Here is a 22,544-nt window from a genome sequence, read left to right as displayed (position 1 = left end):
CACAGCACTCACCCCCTGGGAGCGGGGATGAAACAAGTGCTCAGCGACACGCATGACTTTCCACGTCTCAGCAGCTTGTGGCAATCCCTGAACCACACAGGACTCCAGCAAGTAACAAGCACCCTAGGTCACTGGCCCTCTGCTGCGCTCCATCCCACAGACACCCTCCCAAAGGTCCCATCCCAGAACCCCTCCAGTCACCACAGTGAGGCCGATTAACAAAAACACATCAAATTCCTTTACTTCTGAGTCTCCTCATGTAAGAGGAGGCTGGAAATAAAGGAGATTTAATTTTTTTTAAAATGGCATAATTAGTTAAATACTTCTCGGTTAGGCCCTCTCTTGTACAGAGAGACCAGTCCCGGTCAGCTATGACTCTAGGGGACCCCAGGGTGGCACCAGGTGTGGTTGGGGAAAGGCTAGGTAACAGAAGTTCCCTGGCCTGGCCCTTCTGCAGCAGGAAGGGCCAAGATACGTCGTCACCACCTTAGAAAGTCCCTAAGGAACTTCCAGAGCTTGGTGATCCAGAGATTGGCGCCGAGGTCAGACAGGTACTGGATCTCAGGAGTGAGCATGCGCCGGCAGAGTTGCGCGTGTTGCGGCTCGATGCTCTTCTTGAGGTTGTAACCCAGGATGGATTTGATGCCCAGGGGCTGCCAGGGCTGCATGGCCGAGTCCTGGATGGCCTCGGCATCCACTGCTTGGCCACCATCTATGCATATGTGACGCATGTGCTCGTTAGCTTGGCGCAGCTTGGCCACCTCGCGCGCCATGCGCTCTCGCCCGAAGGCCTCCACCTTTTGCCAGAAGCTGGCGTTGAAGTGGCGGTAGAGGCGTGCATCCAGCAGGTTCCAGGCAGTAGCACGGCGGTACAGCTCGCCCGAGAGCCGAGGCACCAACGGGTCACGCCGCGCGTTGAGCTTGAAGTACAACACGTCCTCCAGGTCCCAGCACAGCAGCTCCCGGAGCAGCACCAGGGATTCGTCGAAGTACTCCTGTAGCAGCACCAGGTGGAAGCGGTGCTCCACCTCCAGGATGTGCTCCTGCACGCGCGGGTTGCCCGGGTCCATGCTGCTGTCATAACCCAGGTCAAAGAAGAGCAAGTTGCGGAGATAATGCGCATTGTAGCCTCTCGGGTCGTAGTAGCGATCCGGGTCCTGCAGGAACTCAGCCAGCTTGTCGCGGCTGGACAGCTTCCAGGTCAGCGGCACCACCGACCCAAAATAGTGGAAGGAGGACTCGAAGAGCCGCGCGGGGTCCCGGAGGACAGTGATGAAGGCGGCGCCAGGCCGCACCAGCCCGCGCACCTCGTCGTAGTGAAAGCGCATATGGTTACAGATGATGTTGAAACACGCCCCGGGCCGATAGTCTTGCACTTGGCTGCGCGCGAAAAAGGACGGGTAACGGAAGTCGTTGCGGCCATTGGGGAAGGCGAACTTGAGCCCGTGCTTCTGGCCGAAGCGGAAGAGGATGTTGAGCAGCGTGCTGCTGGCGGTCTTGTGCGTCTTCACAAACACGATATCTAGCCGAGGTTGACACCTTCCAGTAGAGCCATTGGCTGGAGTGGCCGCCACTGGCTCACTGGGGGCAGGGGAGCAGGGCTCGGCAGCCTCTGAGGTCCTGTGGGAGACAGGGATGGAGAGGGGTCAGGCATTGCGAGTACAGCACCATCAGGGAGCTGGGAGCTAGGAGCTGGACCAACCAGGCAGCTAAAAGAGGCTGATGCAGCCTTTGAAGGCTTTATGATTCCTAGGAAAGCACTTTACCAGCTAAGCTGCAACTGGGCCGAAATTCCTAGGCTTTTGTTTCATTTTAAAATTATTTATTTATTTTTATTTTATGTACACTGGTGTTCTGCCTGCACTTTCTATGTGAGAGTGCCAGATTCCCCTGCAATTGGAATTCTAGACAGTTGTGAGGTGCCAAGTGGCTGCTGGGAATTGAACCAGGGTCCGTTGGAAGAACAGCCAGTGCACTTAACTGCTGAGGTATCACCCTGCCTGGTGGCACATGCCTTTAATCCCAGCACTTGGGAGGCAGAGACAGGTAGATTGCTGTGAGTTCGAGGCCAGCCTGGTCTACAAAGTGACCCCCCCCCCCCCGAACAGCCAAGGCTACACAGAGAAACCCTGTCTCAAGAAAGAAAACAACAACAACAACAAAACCTGCTGAGGTATCTCCCCAGCCCTTTGTTTTGTTTTGTTTTAAATCAATTATTGGCAATATTTTTTTTTCCAGATTACCTTACTACAGCTAACTGAGGCAGAGGCTGCACCAGGTATATGCTGAGCAGCCTCCTGAGGAGATGGAATAGCCTGGGTGCTTAGGAACACAGTCACATAGGGCCAAGCTTGAGAAGTTTGAATCCAGCCTCTGTGACAGATGAGTGTTCTGGGACAAACCATACTCTGGCTCTATCCCAGCCCCTGCTGTGGCCTGCGCTGGAGCCTCAGGTTATAATCCAAGCACCGGACACAGTGTTAGGTGGCTTTCCTGCTCTGTGCACCAGGCTCTGCCCTTCTCCCCACCGAGGCACCCCGAGGCCTCGGTTGCACCAAGAGTTCTGCCGGAATGCCTGGCCCGCACGGCATGGTGCAGGTGATACAGGGTAGCTGTCTAAATGGAAGCTTCCATTGTGGACCAGGAAGATGCCCCTACCCACCTCCCACTGTTGGATGCCACTCACGTGACGGGCATGTTGGGATGGAGTGGAGGGACCACATAGGAGTAGAACAGCAACAGGAAACTTGTAAAGAGTGCTCCCAGCACCAGCCCCTTGGCCTTGAACTCCCAGGGCTTCTTCGGCAGCAGAGTCATCTCAGGAAACTGCGAGGGACAGCACAGACAAAGGAGAAGGGTCAGGAGGTCGGTCCCGGGGTCTCTGCAGCTGCCACAGCTCCGAACAGGGTGCTGACGGGGCCGGAAGGTTAGCGGGGCAGATGACAGCGGACAACAGCTCAAGGAGAGAAGGCAGGGCAGGCAGGGAGAAGGTTCTGCAGAGCACGGTTCTAACTTTCAGATGGCTAGTACGGACATGGGGGATAACTGCCTTTTTTGTAGGACCTTTTGGGCTTTACAATGAATGCATCCTGGGGGTACAGAAGGAGAGGAACCCCTCTCAGTCCCGTGCCCCAGGTCCTGTTCCTAGGGAAGGCTTCCCTGTCCCCTACACTATCCTCCCTGCTGCAATTAAAAGGAAAAAAAAAAAAAAAAAAAAAAAAAAAAAAAGAAGCTGGGCATGGTGGCACGCGCCTTTAATCCCAGCACTCGGGAAGGAGAAAGAGGTAGATCGCTGTGAGTTCAAGGCCAGCCTGGTCCACAAAGTGAGTCCAGGACAGCTAGGGCTACACAGAGAAACCCTGTCTCAAAAAACCAAAAACAAAGAAAGAAAAAAAAAAAAAGAAAAAAGAGATATTTAGTTGTATAGTTATGTTCCAAATATTGCATGAAAGAAAGGTGCTTATATTGAAAGCTGCTAGCTTGGCTAAGCAGTGGTGATGCACGCCTTTAATCCCAGTCCGAGGGAGCCAGAGGCAGCAGATCTCTGAGTTTGTGGCTGGCCTGGTCCTGTGAGTTCCAGGACAACCAGAGCTACATAGAGAAACCTTGTCTTAAAAACAAACAAAACCAAACCAAAAAAACCAACAACAACAAAAAAACACTAATAGCACTTTAGCAGGATATCTTGGTGCATTTTTGTTGTGTTATTTGTTTGGGGGCTGGGAGTGCAGTTTGATCCTGTCTACAGTGGCTGTAGCCACAGAAGACAGGAATGTGAGAGGTAATGGTTGAGGTCCAAGCTACAGAATCAGAGTCCAGGAGAGAGTTAAGGCGGGGGGGGGGGGCAGTGGGCAGGGGAGGGGTAGTAGAGGTGTACCTCCCCATGGGTGTAAAGCCAAGGTCTGAAACTTTCCACTTGGGAGCTAATGCTCCTAAGCCCCTGGGGCTGCAGGTCATACACACTGCCCTGTGACCACATGCGTGGCACGCTACCAAGTGCATCTGGAGGCCGCACCCCCAGGTAACGTCCCTGGGAAAGTTAGCTAAGGTACCCATGACTGCTTGCTGAGAGAAGCCCCCCCACCAGGCCCACCCCCAGAAAAAGTGGCAGCAATCTCTGAGCCCTTGCCTCTCGATGAGGACATTGGCCTCACAGAAAAGGACAGAACGAGAAATCCACACAGGAGGGAATTTCCTCTTTCCTGTGACAACGAGAGAACCATTGCTCATTCTGTGCGGCTGGGTGAAGGCCAGGGAGAGCGTTTGCAGAAGGCAGTGCTGTCTGTGAGGCTCACTGACTTGTTACTGTTCTATGGAGACACCTGGACAGACAAGTGCATTAAGTCATGTGTTCCGCAGGTGTTCGTGGCAACTTGATTAGAAACAGAAAGAAAGAGAGAGATAGCAACCTCAGTGTGCATCAGCAATGGACAAAGGCACACCATACACACCAAGTCCATTCCTAGAAGTCATTTATAGATTTAAAAAAATAAATAAATAAAGGAAGGAAGGAAGAAAAGCCAGCCAACTTGAAAACACATACTTGAGGCTGAGATTCAATTCTCCAGCAATGGAAACAAGAGAAGAAGAAAGCAAATCCTGGCATGTGGAAGACTGGACCAGCCTTAGCCACATACCCCGTTTGAGACCAATCTGGACTACATGAGGTCCTGTCTGCACATACCAGCAGGAGGCTGGAGAGATGATGGCTCTGTGGTGGTTGATAATATAAACTGGGCTGAGTTCAGTTCCCAGCATCCGTATCGGGAGCCTAACGGCTGCCTGCAAGTCTAGCTTCCATGGGGTCTGGTGGCCTGTGGGGTTTTACACACACACACACACACACACACACACACACACACACACACACACATTCATTTACTTTAGAATAAATCTTAATCGGGCAAAGTAGTGCACACCTTTCATCCCAGGCACATCTCTGAGATTTTGACACCAGTCTGGTCTATATATCTGTTTATTTACTTTGATTTTCAAGCCTGGGTTTCTCTGTGTAAGCCTGGCTGTCCTGGAACTCTGTAGACCAGGCTGGCCTTGGCATCCCTCTCGAGTGCTAGGATTAAAGCCGTGTGCTACCACGCCTGGTACTTTGCACTTTTTTTATTTCTGGGGTTATTTTTCATATGCAAAAAGAGATATCTTAAAGGGGCTGGGGAGATGGCACAGCTGGGGAAATTCTAACTACTGGGGCATAAAGATGAGCCCCATCTCCCTGACACCACATTAAAAAACAAGAGCCAGGCGCAGTGTCCACCTTCTAGTGTTAGCTCTTGGGAAGCAGAGATAGGTGGACGGACTGGAGCCCAGTGGCCAGCCAGCTTAGCCAGTCACTGAGTTTCAGACTCACTGAGAGCCACTTCCTTAGAAAGCCAGGGGGAGGAAGCTGGGCGGCGGTGGCACACGCCTTTAATCCCAGCACTCGGGAGGCAGAGGCAGGCGGATTGCTGTGAGTTCAAGGCCAGCCTGGTCTACAAAGGTAGTCCAGGACAGCCAAGGCTACACAGAGCCAAGGCTACACAGAGAAACACTGTCTCGAAAAACCAAACAAACAAAAAGTAAGGTAGACTGCAACCAAAGAAGACTGCTCATGGTGACCTCTGAACTCCACTGCACATGTGTGTTCATACAAATATACATGCACACACCTATACATGTGTACACACATACAAAATGTTTTGGTAACAGCCAAAATCTAAACATGAAATTCATTAGTTATGTACCTAAAATGCATAGCCAGAAATAATTTTATACAATATTTGTAATGTACCTATGTTTTGACTATGACTTATCACATGAGGTCAGATGTGGAGTTTTCCACTTGTGGCGTCATGTTGATATTTTGAAAAGTTGCAGATTTTAGATCATCTTCAATTTTAGATTTTTGGTTAAGGATCTCAAACCTGTGTTCTCCGTTTCCAGAGTCTATTCTGGGGAGATACCTTCTTATGTGGGGAGAAGTATAGAAAGAATTATTCATCTAAATTACTCATTTCACAACAGTTGCATTTAAAAAGGGATCACATATACTGTTTAACAGGGAAAGGGATGATACGTTGCCTTTAGGTCAGGTTTGGGATTTTTGCCCTCAGCCCCCTTTTTCCCTAAGCAATGCTGAGATAAGCCTAGGGCCTCCGGTATTCCAGGCAAGAATTCTACCACTGGAGGCTGGAGAGATGGCTCAGTGGTTAAGAACACTGCTCTTCCAAAGGACCTGGGGTTCATCTCCCAGCTCCCACATGGCAGCTCACAAGTGTCTGTAATTCCAGTTCCAAAGGATCGGACACCCTTTGCCCCACATCAATGCACATAAAATTAAATAAATTATTAAAAAAAAAAAAAAAAAAAAACAATTCTACCACTGAGCTAGGCACATTTTAACATTTACAAAGTGCAACCAGATGTGGTGACCCATGACTGTGATCCCAGGGGAAGCTTAGGGTCAAGAGTTCAGGCCAGCCTGGGCTACATTATAAGACAGTGTCATGAAAACCAAACTAAACAACAGGATGGGAAGGTGTGGACCTCAGCATTTGGTTTGTTTGTTTGGAGACAGGGCCTCACTACGTAGCTCTGGCTGTCCTGGAGCTTACTTTGTAGCCCAGGCTGGCCTCAGCTCACAGAGATACTCCTGCCTCTGCCTCCGGAGTGCTGTGACTAAAGACATGCGCCACCACGCCCAGCTGGACACTTTCAGGGCTGCGCTTTGACAAGGACTTCAGACAAAGCCAGGGATCCCCTTGGAGTCTGTTTCTCATCTATAAACTGAAGAGAAGTTGAGGAGAGGAGTCTGGCTGGACCCCTGGGGAGGCTACTGAGCAGTCAGTACACCAGTATCACTCTGTGTTGGCTACAACCTTCCTAAATTCTGGGCAAGGAATGGTGGTACCGGACTGGGGAAGACCGGCGCGGTGAGTTCCAGTCAGCCTCCAGCCTTCTGCTGGGGATACCGGAAAGCCGGCTCACAACCCAAGGTTCGGCCCGGAACAGACAGTGAGCCGCTAAGTCTTCGTTTGTCTAGTGTTAGAGGTGTCAAGTTCTCATAGCTGGCTGGCTGCTAAGCCTGGGGACCCACCCTGTTCAGCCCCACTTACCGGGTTACTTTCCGGAACTCCGAGAAGCTGCCGTGATAGAGGGCTATGGTGGAGGACTGGCAGTAGGGGGCAGACCAGCATCCTAAACTGCCAATGGGGAGGTGGGGGGCTTCCTGATCCCACTCCAGGGGCGGTGTGTTCCCTCACCCGGGAAGTATCACTGACTCACCGATTCACTCATTCTCCTGCTTGGGTTTTTCCAAACCTTACCAAGTCCCTGAGAGTACTGAGGCCTGATGGAGGCCGCTTGAATTTCTGCTAGAAGCCAGACCTGAGGCAGGAGCTTTTCCATAGCCACTAACTGACTCCACTCAGTGGATGCCACTGTGGCATACCATCACCCTATTTTGTATATGGGAGAACGAGGCTCCTAGGAACAGAGAATTTTCTGCCCTTCGTGGGCAGAGCTGACAGCCAATAATATGAAGGGATGAGAAGCAGAAAGGGACAGTGGTTGGCTGGCTCTCCTGGACCAGCTTCTTGAGGGATCCCAAGGCTCCTCACCCATCTTGCTGCCTGGCCTCTGAATTTGGCAATAAAACTCCTGCTCGCTTGAGTCTCAGTCTCCTCCAGCAAAAGGTGGATACACAGTAGCCACGAAGGGAAGGCAGGCCCTTCCCTGAGCAATGGGAGAGACCCTGGACAAACTAAGGCTAGACTAGGGCTGGCCAGTACCCAAGAGCCTGGCTTGAGGGAGAGCAACCCCGAAGCTATAGGGTTCCAATGACAGGTGATCAGAGTATTAATTATTAATAGCAGTGACAATCATTGTCGTCACTGTTGATCAGGGCCCACTCCTACCTCACAGGAGAGGCACCCCTCCCCCCCATCACACACACACACACACACACACACACACACACTTACGACCAGCTGCAGGTGAGTCATCTCAGAGATCTTTGAGCCTGGCACTTGGTGAATGTTTGATTAATGACGCCCCACGCCCTGGGTATCTGGGTGAAGAGTATAAATAAAATCCTTGCTCTGGCACCTACCACATCAGTGACAGCTACACAGGGAAGTAGCCTACGGGCGCCCTCACATACTATGAGGGTCATACATGGCAGGTATGTCAAAGGCCCCACGAAGCTTTAGCTATGTAGTTTTTGTGGTAAAGTGTTTGTTTAGCACAGACAAGCCCCTGGGTTCTGCCCCTCCGCCCCCCCCAGCACTGAGAATGGCAATGCTGATAATAATTATAATATATGTGTGCTATTCTTTTCTGGGTGTGGCGGGTGGGCCCGCCTACGGTCTGAGCACTCAGAAGACTGAGGATTTAGGGTTAGAGGCCAGAGAAAGTGGGCTGCAGATCGAGGCCTTGTCTCAAAAGGACAAATAAATAAACTTCCCATGCCCTACCATGAGCGAGCCGAACATGGAAATCATACGTGGGGATCATGCATGCACAGGAACATGCATGTGAGAGCCACACAAGAGAACCAGAAAGAGAGCCATGCCCCCAGGCTGGGTTCTGCTCCCAAAGCCTAGCTCTGAAGCCAGGTATGGTGGGGCACACCTGCAATCCCAACAGTGTGGTGGAGGATGCCGGGTCTGAGGCTTGACTGAGCTATATGTACAGAGACCCATAGAAACTAAATATGAGGAGGGCTAGATGGCTCAACTGGTAAAGGTACTTGCTACGAAGACTGACAACCTAAGTTTGCTCCCTAGGTTCCAGAAATTATCCTCTGGTCTCCACACTCTCACTTCCCTATAGTAACTAAATATAAAATTTAAGTGTTAAGACACACACACACTCCAGCTTGCTGTATGCCCTAAGCAAGTCTGTTTCCTTCTTAATTTCTTCTCCAAAATAATACCAGTGCAATGTCATCATGGGATGCTGAATGTTCAAATGGAACACACGCAGGCACAAGGCTGCCACAGGACAGACATTTACTGAACTGACAACCAATGGCCCCGAGACCTCGGTTTCCAAAGAAGCCGGAGAAGCCAAACCTCAGAAAAGTCAAGAATATCCTCAAGGGCACACAGCACGAGGGGAGTAGAAGGCACGACTAGAATCTGGGTTTTCTACTTCCTCCTGCCCATGGTGGTGACAGACCCGGGTTCTTGGACCGATGGCTCCCTTGTCATTTCCCTCATAGGTCCTTATTCTCATTGGTTGTCCCTGCCACTTCATTCCAATAATTGTTAGCGAGCCAGACCCCACAACCTCCTCCTGCTCAGCGAGGACCCTGCAGGACCAAAGGAGAAGCAGGACTTACCCACTAGAGCCTGCACTTGCCCAGGATGGTAAAGCCGGCTGAGAGTGTTAGCACCGCACACGGACCCTCTGCTCTCCGTGCGGAGGCAGAGGAGACACACTCACCTTGAGCTGTGGCTGGCTGCCCCTTTCCTCTTCTAACACCCAGGCTGCCTCTGCAGTCAGAACAAGAATGCTCCAATGACACCCAGCAGGCGGCTGGCTGACTCCATTGTCCACCCCCCCAACCCCCAGTGCTTATGAATATTTATGATCTCCTACTCCCCCCCTTCCCCCCCCCCCCCCCCCCGCCTCCCATAGTGAATGGAATGCCCAGGTGGCGCCCTGGTCTTCTGTCCTCTGGCTAGACAGCCCTGGGTGTTCTCTGCCCCTCTCTAGACCCTAACAGCTAGGTAGCTCATTTACCCAAGATTTACCCAAGAGCTCAGCCAGGTTTTAAGTGCCCTTGAGCCAAGGGCACAGCCACTGCAAGGTTGAAGGCTGTGGGGGAAACTGGATCCACCTATGGGGGCAGCTCATTCAAGCTTCCCTGCTGCTCTGGGGGGCCAAAGACTCCCTCAGGCTGGTGACAAAAAAAAAAAAAAAAAAAAAAAAAAAAAAAAAAAAAAAAAAGAAAAAAAGAAAAGAAAAGAAAAAGAAAAAAAAGAAACTAAGGCTCACCGAAGCAGAGTAGAGAGCCACAAAGTCACAGACCAAATGAACACCTGCCAGAAACTCGGACCTGAAGATGCTAAGACACAGCAGCCATGGAAGTTTGCTCACTACAGGAGCCCCAGGGTAATAGCTAACAGAGTGAGAAGGCCAGTGGAAACATGGCATTTCTGAGCCCGAAGCCCTTCATCAAAGGGTGTGTGCCACTCTGGGCAGCCTGCCTAAGCAAGTAATAGGGTCAGGCAGTGCGGTCTAGGGCCTTAGAGGAAGACAATGTCTAGTCTCCTAGCCTGACACTCGTGCTTAGCCACTGCAGCAAGCTTGGGTTCAGCTCAGTTTCCTCTTAACTCTGTCCCACATCAGAGGGATGTCATTAAGTGCACTCCTTCCTTGATGTCCACACTCTTGTAAATGGCTCAAGTGGAAGGCTCTAAAGACACAGGCGACCACAGGGTGCGGTGGCGCACACCTGTAATCCCAGCACTCAGGGAGGCAGAGGCAGGTGGATCTCTGTGAGTTCAAAGCCAGCCTGGTCTACGTAAGCCAGTCCAGGACAGCCAAGGCTACACAAAAAAACCCTGTCTGAAAGCGAGAGAGAGAGAGAGAGAGAGAGAGAGAGAGAGAGAGAGAGAGAGAGAAAATCACAGTTAATAATAGTATAAACTCTGGGACAGTCAAGGTCATCCTCCTCCATCTGTCTGCGGAGTCTACCCTTTTATTGTTTTGTTTTGTTTTTTGTTTTTTTAATAAATGCAGGTTTAGGGGCTTCAGAAATGGCTCAGCAGCAGTTAAGAGCACCTGGCTGCTCTTCCAAAGGACCCAGGTTCAATTCCCAGCACCCACATGGCAGCTCACAACTGTCTGTAACTCTAAGATCTGACACCCTCACACATATACACATGCATGTGAAACACCACTGAACATAAATAAATAAATTCAGGTTTATTGGAAGCAGTGGGGGACGGAGAGAAAAACTCGCACGCGGGGGGGTGGGCCCAGGGGAGCCCCTTTTATTCTTCCTCTGAGCTAGCCATCTTAAGTTCCTCTCTGGGTTTTCTAAGAGATGTCCCCTCTCCCTTTAAGGCTTTACTTTGCTGCTTCTGATATATTATTCTGTTCCCTTTCCCATTGTCTCCCAATTTAAGGCCCAGTCTTGAGTCCCTAAAGGGCCCAGATGTGTGGGCTCTCTTCATGGACCACCTTTGAGGTACCCCACAGAGCTAGGATGTGAGTTGGTTTTATTTATTTATTTTTCTAATATGCATCACTTTTTGTGCCTTCCGGGCCGACCTCGTCTGAAGGCAGCTTTCCAGTGTGAGTCAGACATCAGGAATGGGATGTATGCATTGCCTGATTGGTTTGTGGTCATGTGTGTATTTTCTTGATATAGGAGGGCCCAGCCCAAAGTGGGAAATACGTAGGGAAAATCTCTAGGGACGTGGGCCTGGGAAGGCTGTCTAACGTGAGCTTGGGAGTTGGGCACTAAACAGTATTCTCTTCTTCAGCCTCCTGCCTTGAGTGCCTGTCTCGGCAGCCCCAATAGTAGATGTAACTGGGAGGCTAAAATAAATCCTCTTCCACATGCTGCTTTTGGTCATGGTGTTTATCACAGCCAGAGAAACATAACTAGAACAGAAATTGGTGCCAGAAAATAAAGGTGTGGCTGTGACAGACCAGACCATGTCTCTCTTTCTTTCTTCCTTCCTTCCTTTCTTTTTTTTTAACTTCCAAATTTTATTTATTTATTGCTTTGCTTTTTAAAAATATATTTTATTAATTTATTCATATTACATCTCAATTGTTATCCCATCCCTTGTATCCTCTCATTCCTCCCTCCCTCCCATTTTCCCCCTACTCCCCTCCCCTATGACTGTGACTGAGGGGAACTTCCTCCCCCTGTATATGCTCATAGGGTATCAAGTCTCTTCTTGGCCTTTCTTTCTTTTTAAAGATGTATCTAGCAGGACGAGTGGTAGCACATGCCTTTAATCTCAGCACTAAGGAGGCAGAGGCAGGTAGATCTCCAAGTTCGAGGCCAGCCTGGTCTACAGAGCGAGTTCCAGGACAGCCAAGGCTACACAGAGAAACCCTGTCTCGAAAAACCAAAATAGGGGGCTGGAGAGATGGCTCAGAGGTTAAGAGCACTGACTGCTCTTCCAACCATGCTGAGTTCAATTCCCAGCAACCATATGGTGGTTCACAACCATCTACAATGAGATCTGGTGTCCTCTTCTGAGGTGTAGGCACACATGCAGGCAGAACACTGTATAAATAAATAAATAAATAAATAAATAAATAAATAAATAAATCTTTAGAAAAAAGAAAGAAAAACCAAAATAAATAAATAAAAATAAAAATATTTATTTTTATCTTATGTGCATTGGTGTTTTGTCTCCATGTATGTCTGTGAAGGTGCCAAATTCCCCTAGAATTGGAGCTACAGATAGTTGTGAGCTACCATGTGGGTGCTAGAAACTGAACCCAGGTCCTTTGAAAGAACAGCCAGTGCTCTTAACTGCTTAGACATCTCTCCAGCTCCTTCCTTCCTTCCTTCCTTCCTTCCTTCCTTTTTCTTGTTTCTTTTTTTCTCTTTTGGGAAGTTGTGTATTTGGAAACTTTGTGTGGGAAGAGCCACAGAATGCTCAAAAACTAATGGGCTGGCTGGTCTGTGGGAATTTGGAAGCCAAGATAACGCTAAGAGAAATGTAGACAGCGGAGACCTGGCTCATGAAGGCTCACTAGGGCTGTTTATGTGATATTTTAGATTATGAATCTGTGGAAGCAAAACCTTTGCTTTACTGTGACTGTTTGGATTCTGCTTCAGTCTGCCTACCTATGATGTCACTGCCTAACGGACATGGGGGCGTGGCCCTGCCCAAGATTATAAAAGGCCAAATCCTCCTTGTGGCTCTCTCTCTTACTCCCTTACCTACGTGTTCTCTCCCTCTCTCTCTCTCTCTCTCTCTCTCTCTCTCTCTCTCTCTCTCTCTCTCCTCCCCCATCCTTCTCTCCCCATGCTCATTTAATAAACTCATATAATACTATATCTCATTATCTTAATTATAAAAGGGACAGTTGGTGCTTATAGCCAGGGCTGAGACATCAGCTGTGATTAAGACCAGCATCACTGAGGCAAAATCTTCTGAGAAGTATTTCCTTAGAGTCAGCACACAGAAGGTGCTGTGGTCCAGGGAGGCCAGTGCTGCATCCCAAGCTGTCAGCCAAATATCTGTGGGATGTTTTTTATCATGTAAGAGTGCTCATCCCACTGTGGGTAGTACCATCCCTAGGCAGAAAGCAAACTGCCTAGCATAGACCTTTTATGTTCATGTCACTGACAAGGAAACAACTGAGGGCAGATGATAAAAACAGCTGCCTTGTTACACACTGTAGAGAATTAATGTATGCGTAAGAGTGAAACTGTCCATTTGTACTTAGGTTGAAGGGTCTGAAACGATATCAGATATGAAGTATACTTCCCCAGGGAATGGGGCCATTTGCCATCAATAACACAATTTGGTTCTGTAAATATAATGTGAATATACAAGTTCAGATTTTATCAGGATCTGTATTGCTTTGGGAAAAAAAACGCAAGAATTTATAAATAACGGATCAGCAAGATGGCTCAGCAGGTGAAGGTGTCTGCACCAAGTCTGATAACCTGAGTTTGAACCCCATAACTCACACGGTGGAGGGAAAGCTAATTCCTGGAAGTTGTCCTCTGACCTGCACACACAGGCCACCCCCTCATGTTCCTAAGGCAGGCATGGCGCTCCTTCCAAACCTTAGTGTCCTACACGGGAAGGCAGAGCTACTGACGGAACAGAGCTGGGAGGTGTGACGAACTCAGCAGTTTAATCTATGTGGAATCCTGCTTTTTAAGGTGGAAGTCTGGCCTTTCCAGATAGCCAGTGGAGCTCTGTCGATGATGACGATCAACTCCCTTTTGTAGAGGGGTTCTCTCTTCGCCTGATCTGGGAACCCCCAGGTCCCCTAAGGAAATTCACATAGCCTCAGGGAAGATTATAGGCATGATCCTTTCTTTCCTGAGAGAACCCAGGCAGCAAGCACCTGGGGATTCCTAGAAATACTCCACCTATGCTAAGGAGATCTTTCGCCGCCCATAGGATGGATAATTAAGTACTACGTTCTTCTTGTGATAAGACATCCCCCCTCCCTCGTGCTACTGCATGCCAGTGAGGGACTGTATTGCTTCACGTAAATCCTGGCACCCTTAGCCTCATCGAATCAGACACATACATCCACAAACCCCTCCCGTCCGCCCAAAGTTTATAAATCCTGGTTCATGAATAAAGATCGGCTGGCTCTCTCAGTCCATTTATTCTGGGGAAGGAAGAGCTCGTGAAGAACTGAACGCCAAATTCGCTGAGCTTCCGGAAGAACTGGGGCCTGACTGCCCATCAGTCCGCCACGCGCTGCTGCCCTCCCGAGCTGCTGCCCTCCCGAGCTTCTGCCGGTCACCAGCTTGCAGAACTGTTTTGGCATCCGCTGAAGCCCTCTCCACTGCCCGCTGGTGAAGCATCCGCTGGGCCTGAGTCTCACCAAACTAGCCTTGCTGGGCATTCATCCGCACCCCCTGCCAAGCTTAGCACAGCAGCTTAACCAAAGAGCTTTAGCACCGTGGTACCATCCCAGGCCTTTGGAACACCCGAGTTTCCACTGCTGCCTAATACTGGCAGTTTCATTCTAAAAGACCTAAACTGTAACATTCCGTGGGAAACTCTTTTTACACCCTGGCCTAGTGCATAGGCCTCCTCCCGAGAGCGCTCTAAGCTGACCCTGAGTGAGAACAGGGACCTTTAATCTGAAGGTCCATCCACGCAGCACCTAAACCACCCCCCACTTCCACCACTGCCAGCTGGCACCAACAACACAGGGCAACAGAGCTTCCAGGTAGAGCGGGGGGGGGGGGGGGGGGGGGGGGGGAAGGGTAGGTGTCCCCTAGCCTAAAAAGCCTAAATCTCCACACTCTGAGGGAGGTAAGTCCTATCTGCGCCTTTGTGAGGGACTGGGTGAGGTTTGCAGAGCAACTGAAGCCGCTCGTTGGGGCACTTACTGATGCTGGCCTAAGGTTCCCTCACCCCCTTTCTGGACCCCGACAGCCCAACCTCTCAGAAGCCCACCAAAAAAACAGAGAAGCCGAAACTCCACAGTCTCTCACCCCCCCATCCCCAAACAGGCAACAGCTTCACAACCTCCGTGATTCTGTTACAAAAACAACAACCCCTCAAATCAAAACCTCGGTGTGCTCTGCCTCTCTTACTCATGACTCCAATCTGGAGCCAGAATTTCAGGAACCCCAAGCATTCCCAGTTAATATTAACCCCACGAGAAATCAGGACTGAGACGACACCCTGTAGGTATTTGATACACTTTTTGGCCAGGGAACCTCTTCTACAAGAGCCCAGCAGACATACCAACAGGTCACTTTGTTGTTGTTGTTGTTTTTCTTTTGTTTTTCAAGACAGGGTTTCTCTGTGTAGCCTTGGCTGTCCTGGACTCGCTTTGTAGACCAGGCTGGCCTCGAACTCACAGCAATCCACCTGCCCCTGCCCTGCCCCCTCCTCCCTCGTCCTTGAGTACTGGAATTAAAGGCATGCGCCACCACGCCTGGCTAACCAACAGGTCATTTTAACCAGATACATCTCTGTGTAATTCAAGCTTGGAGTAGAACAACTCTTCCCTCTGGATCACAAGAGCCCAGTTCACCAGAATTCGCAGTTCACCAGCATGCCAAGTGGGATGGCCGCCATTTTTCTTGAGCCGCTCGGCTCATCACAAGTGGTCCATGGGGAGGAGCAAGCAGCCGGCCCTTCTTGAAGCAGCCATCGTGTTCGCGAGGACAAAACGAGGCTCCCACCTCGGCTTCTCTGTTTCAGAGGGCCTCCACTACCTTCTGCTCACAAAGCAAGCACTGACCCACCCACATCAGGCCAGGCCCTGTTCCTCCTGGCCTGGTTCACACTCACTTAACTCTTTTCTGCCAGAGAAAAACGCGCTTCCGCACTTCCATTTCCCAAATAACAGCCGCAGAACGACAGCCCAGCTCTGTCTGCACCGTGCCGCCTTGCTCCAGGCCCTGGCTGCTATGTACATGGACGCCAAGCCTTGCTATGTGTCGTGGGCAAAGCAGGTGCCATTGGGACACCACTGGACCTTCCCTGGGTCACTGTGCTGGTGGCAGTGGCAACAGTGGCCACCCAAACTGGCTCGTCCCTTGGATTGCCCACCCACAGGCACAGGACATCAGGTGTGGGAATCCTGATCCCCTCTCCAGTCTTCTCCTACACATTCCTGAGGGTGGTTGGGGGTGAAGCCATGAGTTTCTCAAAAACTTGTTTAAATACTTGTTTTCCCTAACAGTTCATGCCTTTAAGTCAAAATCGGTTACAAGACTTTAGAGCAATTAATAAAGCCATGCGAATTTGGGGTTCTCCCGCAAGGGGGCTAACCCTGTGTCCCAGTCATCGCTGGCAATGTCCCTTTGTTGGTGATAGATATCAAAGATTGCTTTTTTTCTATTCCTCTCTCTACCTTCAAGACTGACCACTTGTCGGGCGTGATAGATAGCACACGCCTTTGATCCCAGCACTCGGGAGGCGGAGGCAGGTGGATCGCTGTGAGTTTGAGGCCAGCCTGGTCTACAAAGTGAGTCCAGGACAGCCAAGGCTACACAGAGAAACCCTGTCTTAAAAAAGCAAAGAAAAATAACTGACCGCTTTTTGTTTTCAGTACCCCTTCTCATTAACACGATGGAGCCAGTCTCAGGCTACAGCCCACCCCTCTGCCAGGAGGCTGTGGCCGCTGCATTACAACCTTAGAGAGAAAGTCCTATATGGAAAGTCCTATATGAGGAGATAGTTCCATCTCTCCCTCTCACCTTAAAGACCAACCAATACCTTCCCTGTCCCCTCTAGGATTTAAAATAGCCTTTCACAAAATCCAGCTTAGTCCACCCATCACAGTTTTAGAAACAGAAATTTCGCTCACCTCTTTTTTTTTTTGTTTTTTTGTTTTTTTTTTTGTTTTGTTTTTTTGTTTCTAAATTTTATTTATGAATTAATACAAAACATCCCAGGCCAATGTGTCGGTCTTTATCCTTGTCCTACTCCTCCTCCTCCTCCTCTTCCTGGTTAATCTGAAGTAACACACTTCATGACTCTCTTTGCTGTTGGCAACAACGTGCAACCAGCCTTGAAGATTGTTCTTATTCAAAAAAAATTTTTGGTGACATATTTCAAATACCTTTTGGAGAAAGGCACTTCAGAAGTGACAATGGTCTCACTCTCACTTCGTCCAATGGTCACAATCCCTCCACCAAGATCCCCGGCTTTCCCATTCTCCTAGAGGAACTGCTCAAAACCGCCAGCATCCATGAGCCCATCTACAGGATGGGTGCTGTCAAGGGTGAACTTCAAATCCTGCTTCTTCCCCGTGCCCCACTTCACCACAAGGTTTTTCAGGGGCACCATGTCGGCAGAGGAGGTAGAAAGGGCTCAATACATCTTCTTAAACCCACCCTTTCCTTCTCTCAGAAGGACTGGATAGCTCAATTGATAAAGCCTCAGACCTTCAATCTGAAAGTCCAGAGTTCAAATCTCTGCTACTTCTCTTTTCCTCTAGAGGTTTTTTTTTTCCCCCTCCACAACCATCAGCTCCAAGTAGCCAGGCTGCCAGCCTGATAGAGTTTCTCACCATGCTCAGTGGTCCCAAATAGCCAGGCTACCTGCAAGTTTTTTCGCCATGAGCAGTGGCCCCCATGAACGTTTTCTTGCCAGGATCAGCAGCCCCAAATAACAAGGCTACCAGCCTGAAAGATTAAGAGCTAAAGAAAAGAGAGACACCACCCCCAACAGAACAACGCTTTTTAACCTAAAAAGTATTTACGGATCACAGCCAATGGTAATACTAACTCTTGGGATCCACCTCACAGGTCAGACGAGCTGTTTAGTTTCACAGACAAGCCATTGCTGTCAGATACATAATCAACATGATGTTTCATTCCTCCTCTACCTGAAGCAGGTGAGCTATGACTCGCAGCCCTTTGCCCCCGCAGTTCTAACTTCAGCCCACTTCAGGGATGCTAGAACAGGATTGCCTTCTCTAACACCTGCCCCTTGCTTTCTGCAGTGCCCACAAAGACTCCTGTGATAATTCCATCATGAAGAAGTGTCACACGTCAGGACTTCAGGACCATTCCTCTTTTTAATCAAACAGCAACCCTTTTTTTAGACCCCCCCACGGCTTCCCCTTTTTTCCAGGCCTGCACTATACACTGCCAGATGGTTCCTTCCCTTATGTCACCTTCTTTTTTCTTTTCCTTTCTTTGTGTGTGTGTGTGTGTGTGTGTGTGTGTGTGTGTGTGTGTGTGTGTGTGTGTGACTGGTCTCACTGTGTAGAGCAGCTCACTATGTTCCTGACTGATTTCAAACTGGCTATGCTCCTGCCTCAGTTTCCTAAATGAGAGAAATATAGGCATGTGCCACCATGTCTAGCAACCTATTGTTCCAAAGGGCAAGCACACAACCACAATATACATACATACATACATACACACACACACACACACACACATACACACACAGTATATATGCCAGCCCTACATAACAGATAGAGAAAGGCCTAGTAATTGTGGCAAAGCTAGAACTTGAAACATATTCACAGCCCCCCCCTCCCTCTCCCTCTCTCTCCCTTCCTCTCTCTCTCTCTCTCTCTAAGATATTACCCTGCCCATGCAAAACCACTAGCCTTCCTGGTAGTAGATCCAAGTACACAAAGCAGCTCAAGTGGGGAAGTGGCAACTCACAGATGTCAGGAAGAAGTCAAGCCACTCCATCAACCCTCTTAACATAGAGATTTCCCGGGACTGAGGATGGAGGATTCAGCAAAAAGTAGCCGTGCTTTATAATATCCTGCAATACCAGTCGCCATCTGAAGACGCGCGTGACTGCATTAAACACATAGCATGGGGTGGCCTGGTTAATAACACCCACTGTTCCACTCCTGCAGGGTGGTCGCTGGCAAAGCCCTTTCTCTTTCCTAAAACTTAATGGTGCAGCTATGCTCTCTCCGCCTTGATGAGAAGATCCAGAAACGTGAGGCATGCAGTGCCCTTGGCTCCGTCCCTGGCACACAGCAGTGGGGCTGGCTGTGATCTACATCAATGTACTTGCCACCTTACCCTTTCAGTGACAAATGTATCCCACCCTTTATATCAACTTGCCTCTATCACTCACATTCCACAGCCAGCAAAATTGAGGCAGGCAGGGAGTGTCCCAGAGAGTCAAGATACATACCTGAGGGCCTAACCTCTCTGCCCTGAAGATAGCTGTGGAAGGCAGGCAACTCCTGGAAAAGGCTATTAGCTCCCACCTGACGACCCTAGAGGTCTCCAGTCTGGAGACCCTTGGGAGCGTTTCTGCTCCATCCTGCGTTGTCCTCTCTGGAGCCATTCATATTTCTCATGGTGTTAAGACAAAGCAAGAAGCTTGTCATGGGGCTGGAGAGATGGCTCAGTGGTTAAGAGCACTGTTTGTTCTTCCAAAGGTCTTGGGTTCAATTCCCAGTAACCACATGATGGCTCACAACCATCTATAATGAGATCTGGTGTACTCTTCCAGCATGCGGGAAGAATATTGTATAAATAAAAAATCTTTTTTTTAAAAAAAGAAGCTGGTCACAAGTCACAGGTGGGGCCTATGGGCCCACCAGTTGTGAGCCATTCTCTCAAGTGACTCACTGCTCTCTTGCAAAGGGTAACTGACTCTGTGCCTTGGAGCCCAGTGGGGGGCACTGCAGGAGGCAGATTAATCTTTGTATGACAAGTCAGCACAGAACCCAGTAAGAGAAAGAAGTTCCAAGGAGGCAGGCACTCTTCTCTAGGCAGAGCTATTCCTAAGCAAGAAGCAACATCTGGGGGCTGGAGAGGTGGCTCAGTGGTTAAGAGCACTGACTGTTCTTCCAGAGGTCCTGAGTTCAATTCCCAGCAACCACATGGTGGCTCACAACCATCCATACTGACATGTGATGCCCTCTTCTGCCATGCATGCAAATCAAGCACTCATATACATTATATATAATCTACAGCTGATAGCTGGGCTCTGCTGTTTCCGCTCCTGCCTTCCCACCAATGTCAGGCCAGAGGGAGGGCTCAGAGAGCAGAGGAAGATCAAAGAGCGAGGAGTTGGGCCGAGGAGTCCCGGGTGAGGCTCGGATACTGAAATGGGATACTGAAAAATCTCTGATCTGGAGTAAACTGAACCACTTCTGAGCTGGGTGCCCTTCAGCAATTTTTGTTTTGTTTTGTTTTCGACACAGGGTTTCTCCGTGTCGCCCTGACTATCCTGGACTTGCCCTGTAGTCCAGGCTAGCCTCGAACTCACGGCGATCCACCTGCCTCTGCCTCCCAAGTGTTGGGACCAAAGACGTGCCCAACCACCGCCAGGCTCCTTCAGCAATTCACTGAGTCCCCAAGACTCAGCAATCTCCCTCTAGATAAGTAGCTACGTGCCTTGTAGGGCACAGTGCAGATGAGCTGAGGGGTGCTGGTGCTGCCTGCAGGACCCTCTGGCCCTCAGGTCACCCGCTCCAAAGAGGAAGAGGTTGAGTTTTTCTGATTGGGTCTCCCTCCACACCTCCCTCCTCCAGATTTCCATGGCATCTTCACCGTCACCACAGTAACCACAGGTGTCAGATGTCAGGCCAGCTGCCCTTCCCAGTGTGGGTTCCTGCAGCCAGATGTGTGACTACAGGCAGCTCAGGGGGAAGGAGGAGGGGCTCCACTGGGAAAAGAAGGGACTTTCACTAAGAGAACAGTCCAACCTGGGGAACCCTTTATGGAGCACTGGTCCAGGACTCCGTCCGGAACTGTGCAATTGCATAAGGCATCTTTCCTGTCCTCACCTCCTGGGGGGAGGGGGAGAGGAAGCCATGGATCCGAGGGGTCTTCCCCAAGTACCAGAGTCTGTCACTGCCCACGACCCCCAGTTTCTGCTGTGATGGACCCTTCTGGGAAAGGAGAGGGAAGATTCCTGCCCCTCCCCCTTCACTAGGCCCAGGCCATGGTGTCCAAGAGGATTAATCATTAACGGACTCACAGTTTCAGGAGAGTGCAGCAGCCAGGCTTTTCAAGCCCCACCCACTCCACTTTCAGGGACTCCGGGGTCCTGGGTGGAGGAGTACCCAGAGCAGGGCAAGCAACCAGCCTTGAGCCTGCAGAACACAACGCAGCCTTCCTACAACTCTCGCTGGGAGAGCTCGCTGTCCCAGTCTATTGGGGTAGTGTAGGCAGAGGGCTCAGGTAGTAGGCTGAGGCAGGGCACAGCCGGATTGAGTGCTAGACCTCCCGACATTCCTTGGCCCTTGGTTCTCCTTGGGCTCGGGGTGACAGGGGTCGGCCCCGCCGACCCCTGCCGCCGCCGCCGCCGCCTCTGGGGCGCACACTGGGCGGCGGGGCGCACTTGCCGAGGCCCCGCGCTCTGGCAGGCCTGGACCAAGCCTCCGCCCCGCCGCCGCAGCGGCTGCTTCACGGGCTCTCAACACTCTTGGCTAGGTGAGGCTGGCAGCCTGGCCCGGCCCCTGGCGCCACAGCCAATGGCCACCACGGCTCCCTCCCCCTATCTTGTCCACTGCGCGCCTGCCTGAGAGGCACAGAAGCGGTATTCAGTTCCCTAGGGCGCAATATCACGCCCCCGCCGCCAGCCCAACAAGGCCCATTTGTCCCCGAAGGGCCAAGGGGTCCATTGTCCTCAGCCAGGCTTAGAAGGGAATAGAGGGTGCCTGGGGCTTGGTGGTAGTGTTGGGGAGGGGAGCCTGGGCTGAGGAGAAAAATTGCGGGACAGGCCAGCCTTTTATGGAGAGCACTGGAGCTCCTCAGGGTCCAGTGGAACATAGGTCTTTCTTGTTGCCTCTGTGAAGGCCAGGAAGACATTTTTGGTACCCAAGGAAAACAGGTGCAGAAAGGCCAGGATCCCTGGGCCGACTCAGGGTAGGGGCTTAGCTCCAAAGAGTCCTGTCACTTAAAACGGTTCAGCTAACTTCCCTCTTTTAAGGATGGGCATCCTCAACAGAGTGAGCAAGTAGGAAAGTTGGTGACTGTCTAGGTTCAGGATGTACTTCATCCCAAAGCAGAAGCAAGGATGGGAACTCGCTTGGAGTTAGCCCCAGCTCTGGGCAATACAAAACCAGCTGGCCATCCAGACGAGCATGGGCCACGTCAGAGTCCCTCTGCCCCCGACATTTCTAGGCAACACTGGAATGGGGAAAATTCCACATCAGCCTGGCTGCCAGGTCGTCTTATGGGCTTTCTTTTCTCTGTGTGCCCTAAATACACATTTACCCACGCAGGCCTGAGTCGTCATCTGTATATAGGCTGCAACTTCAAAAGTTTGTTCGTGCCTCTCCCAGCTGCCACACCAGAGCATGGCATCAAATAAGAGCCCCTTTATCCCACATATACAGTGAGACCACCAGTTTGGGAGACCGTGTTATTGGGTCCACAAGCCACAGCCTGCCCAAATTCTTGGCACCCCCCCCCC

At 50.5% G+C, this 22,544-nt stretch overlaps 1 protein-coding gene and 1 pseudogene across 4 annotated transcripts; both read right to left on the bottom strand.

Moving 5' to 3' along the window:
• On the bottom strand, positions 1-21,391 carry Gal3st1 (galactose-3-O-sulfotransferase 1). 4 transcript variants are annotated; one of them, XM_051165187.1, is made up of 3 exons: positions 21,105-21,391; positions 2,687-2,826; positions 1-1,620 (listed from the first exon to the last, which is right to left on the bottom strand). In XM_051165187.1, exons 2-3 carry the CDS (start codon positions 2,815-2,817, stop codon positions 480-482), a joined length of 1,272 nt encoding a protein of 423 aa, XP_051021144.1. In that variant the 5' UTR covers positions 2,818-2,826; positions 21,105-21,391; the 3' UTR covers positions 1-479. The 4 variants fall into 4 exon arrangements, with proteins under 4 accessions (XP_051021144.1, XP_051021145.1, XP_051021143.1 ...); XM_051165188.1 differs by lacking the exon at positions 21,105-21,391 and adding an exon at positions 20,830-21,066; XM_051165186.1 differs by lacking the exon at positions 21,105-21,391 and adding an exon at positions 9,442-9,538.
• On the bottom strand, positions 17,114-17,706 carry LOC127205895 (60S ribosomal protein L22-like; annotated as a pseudogene).
• Positions 21,392-22,544: the final 1,153 nt, after the last annotated feature.

Source organism: Acomys russatus, chromosome 22 (genome assembly GCF_903995435.1).
Source record: "Acomys russatus chromosome 22, mAcoRus1.1, whole genome shotgun sequence".
Classification (NCBI taxonomy): domain Eukaryota; kingdom Metazoa; phylum Chordata; class Mammalia; order Rodentia; family Muridae; genus Acomys; species Acomys russatus.
This window is presented reverse-complemented; position numbering and strand designations above follow the sequence as displayed.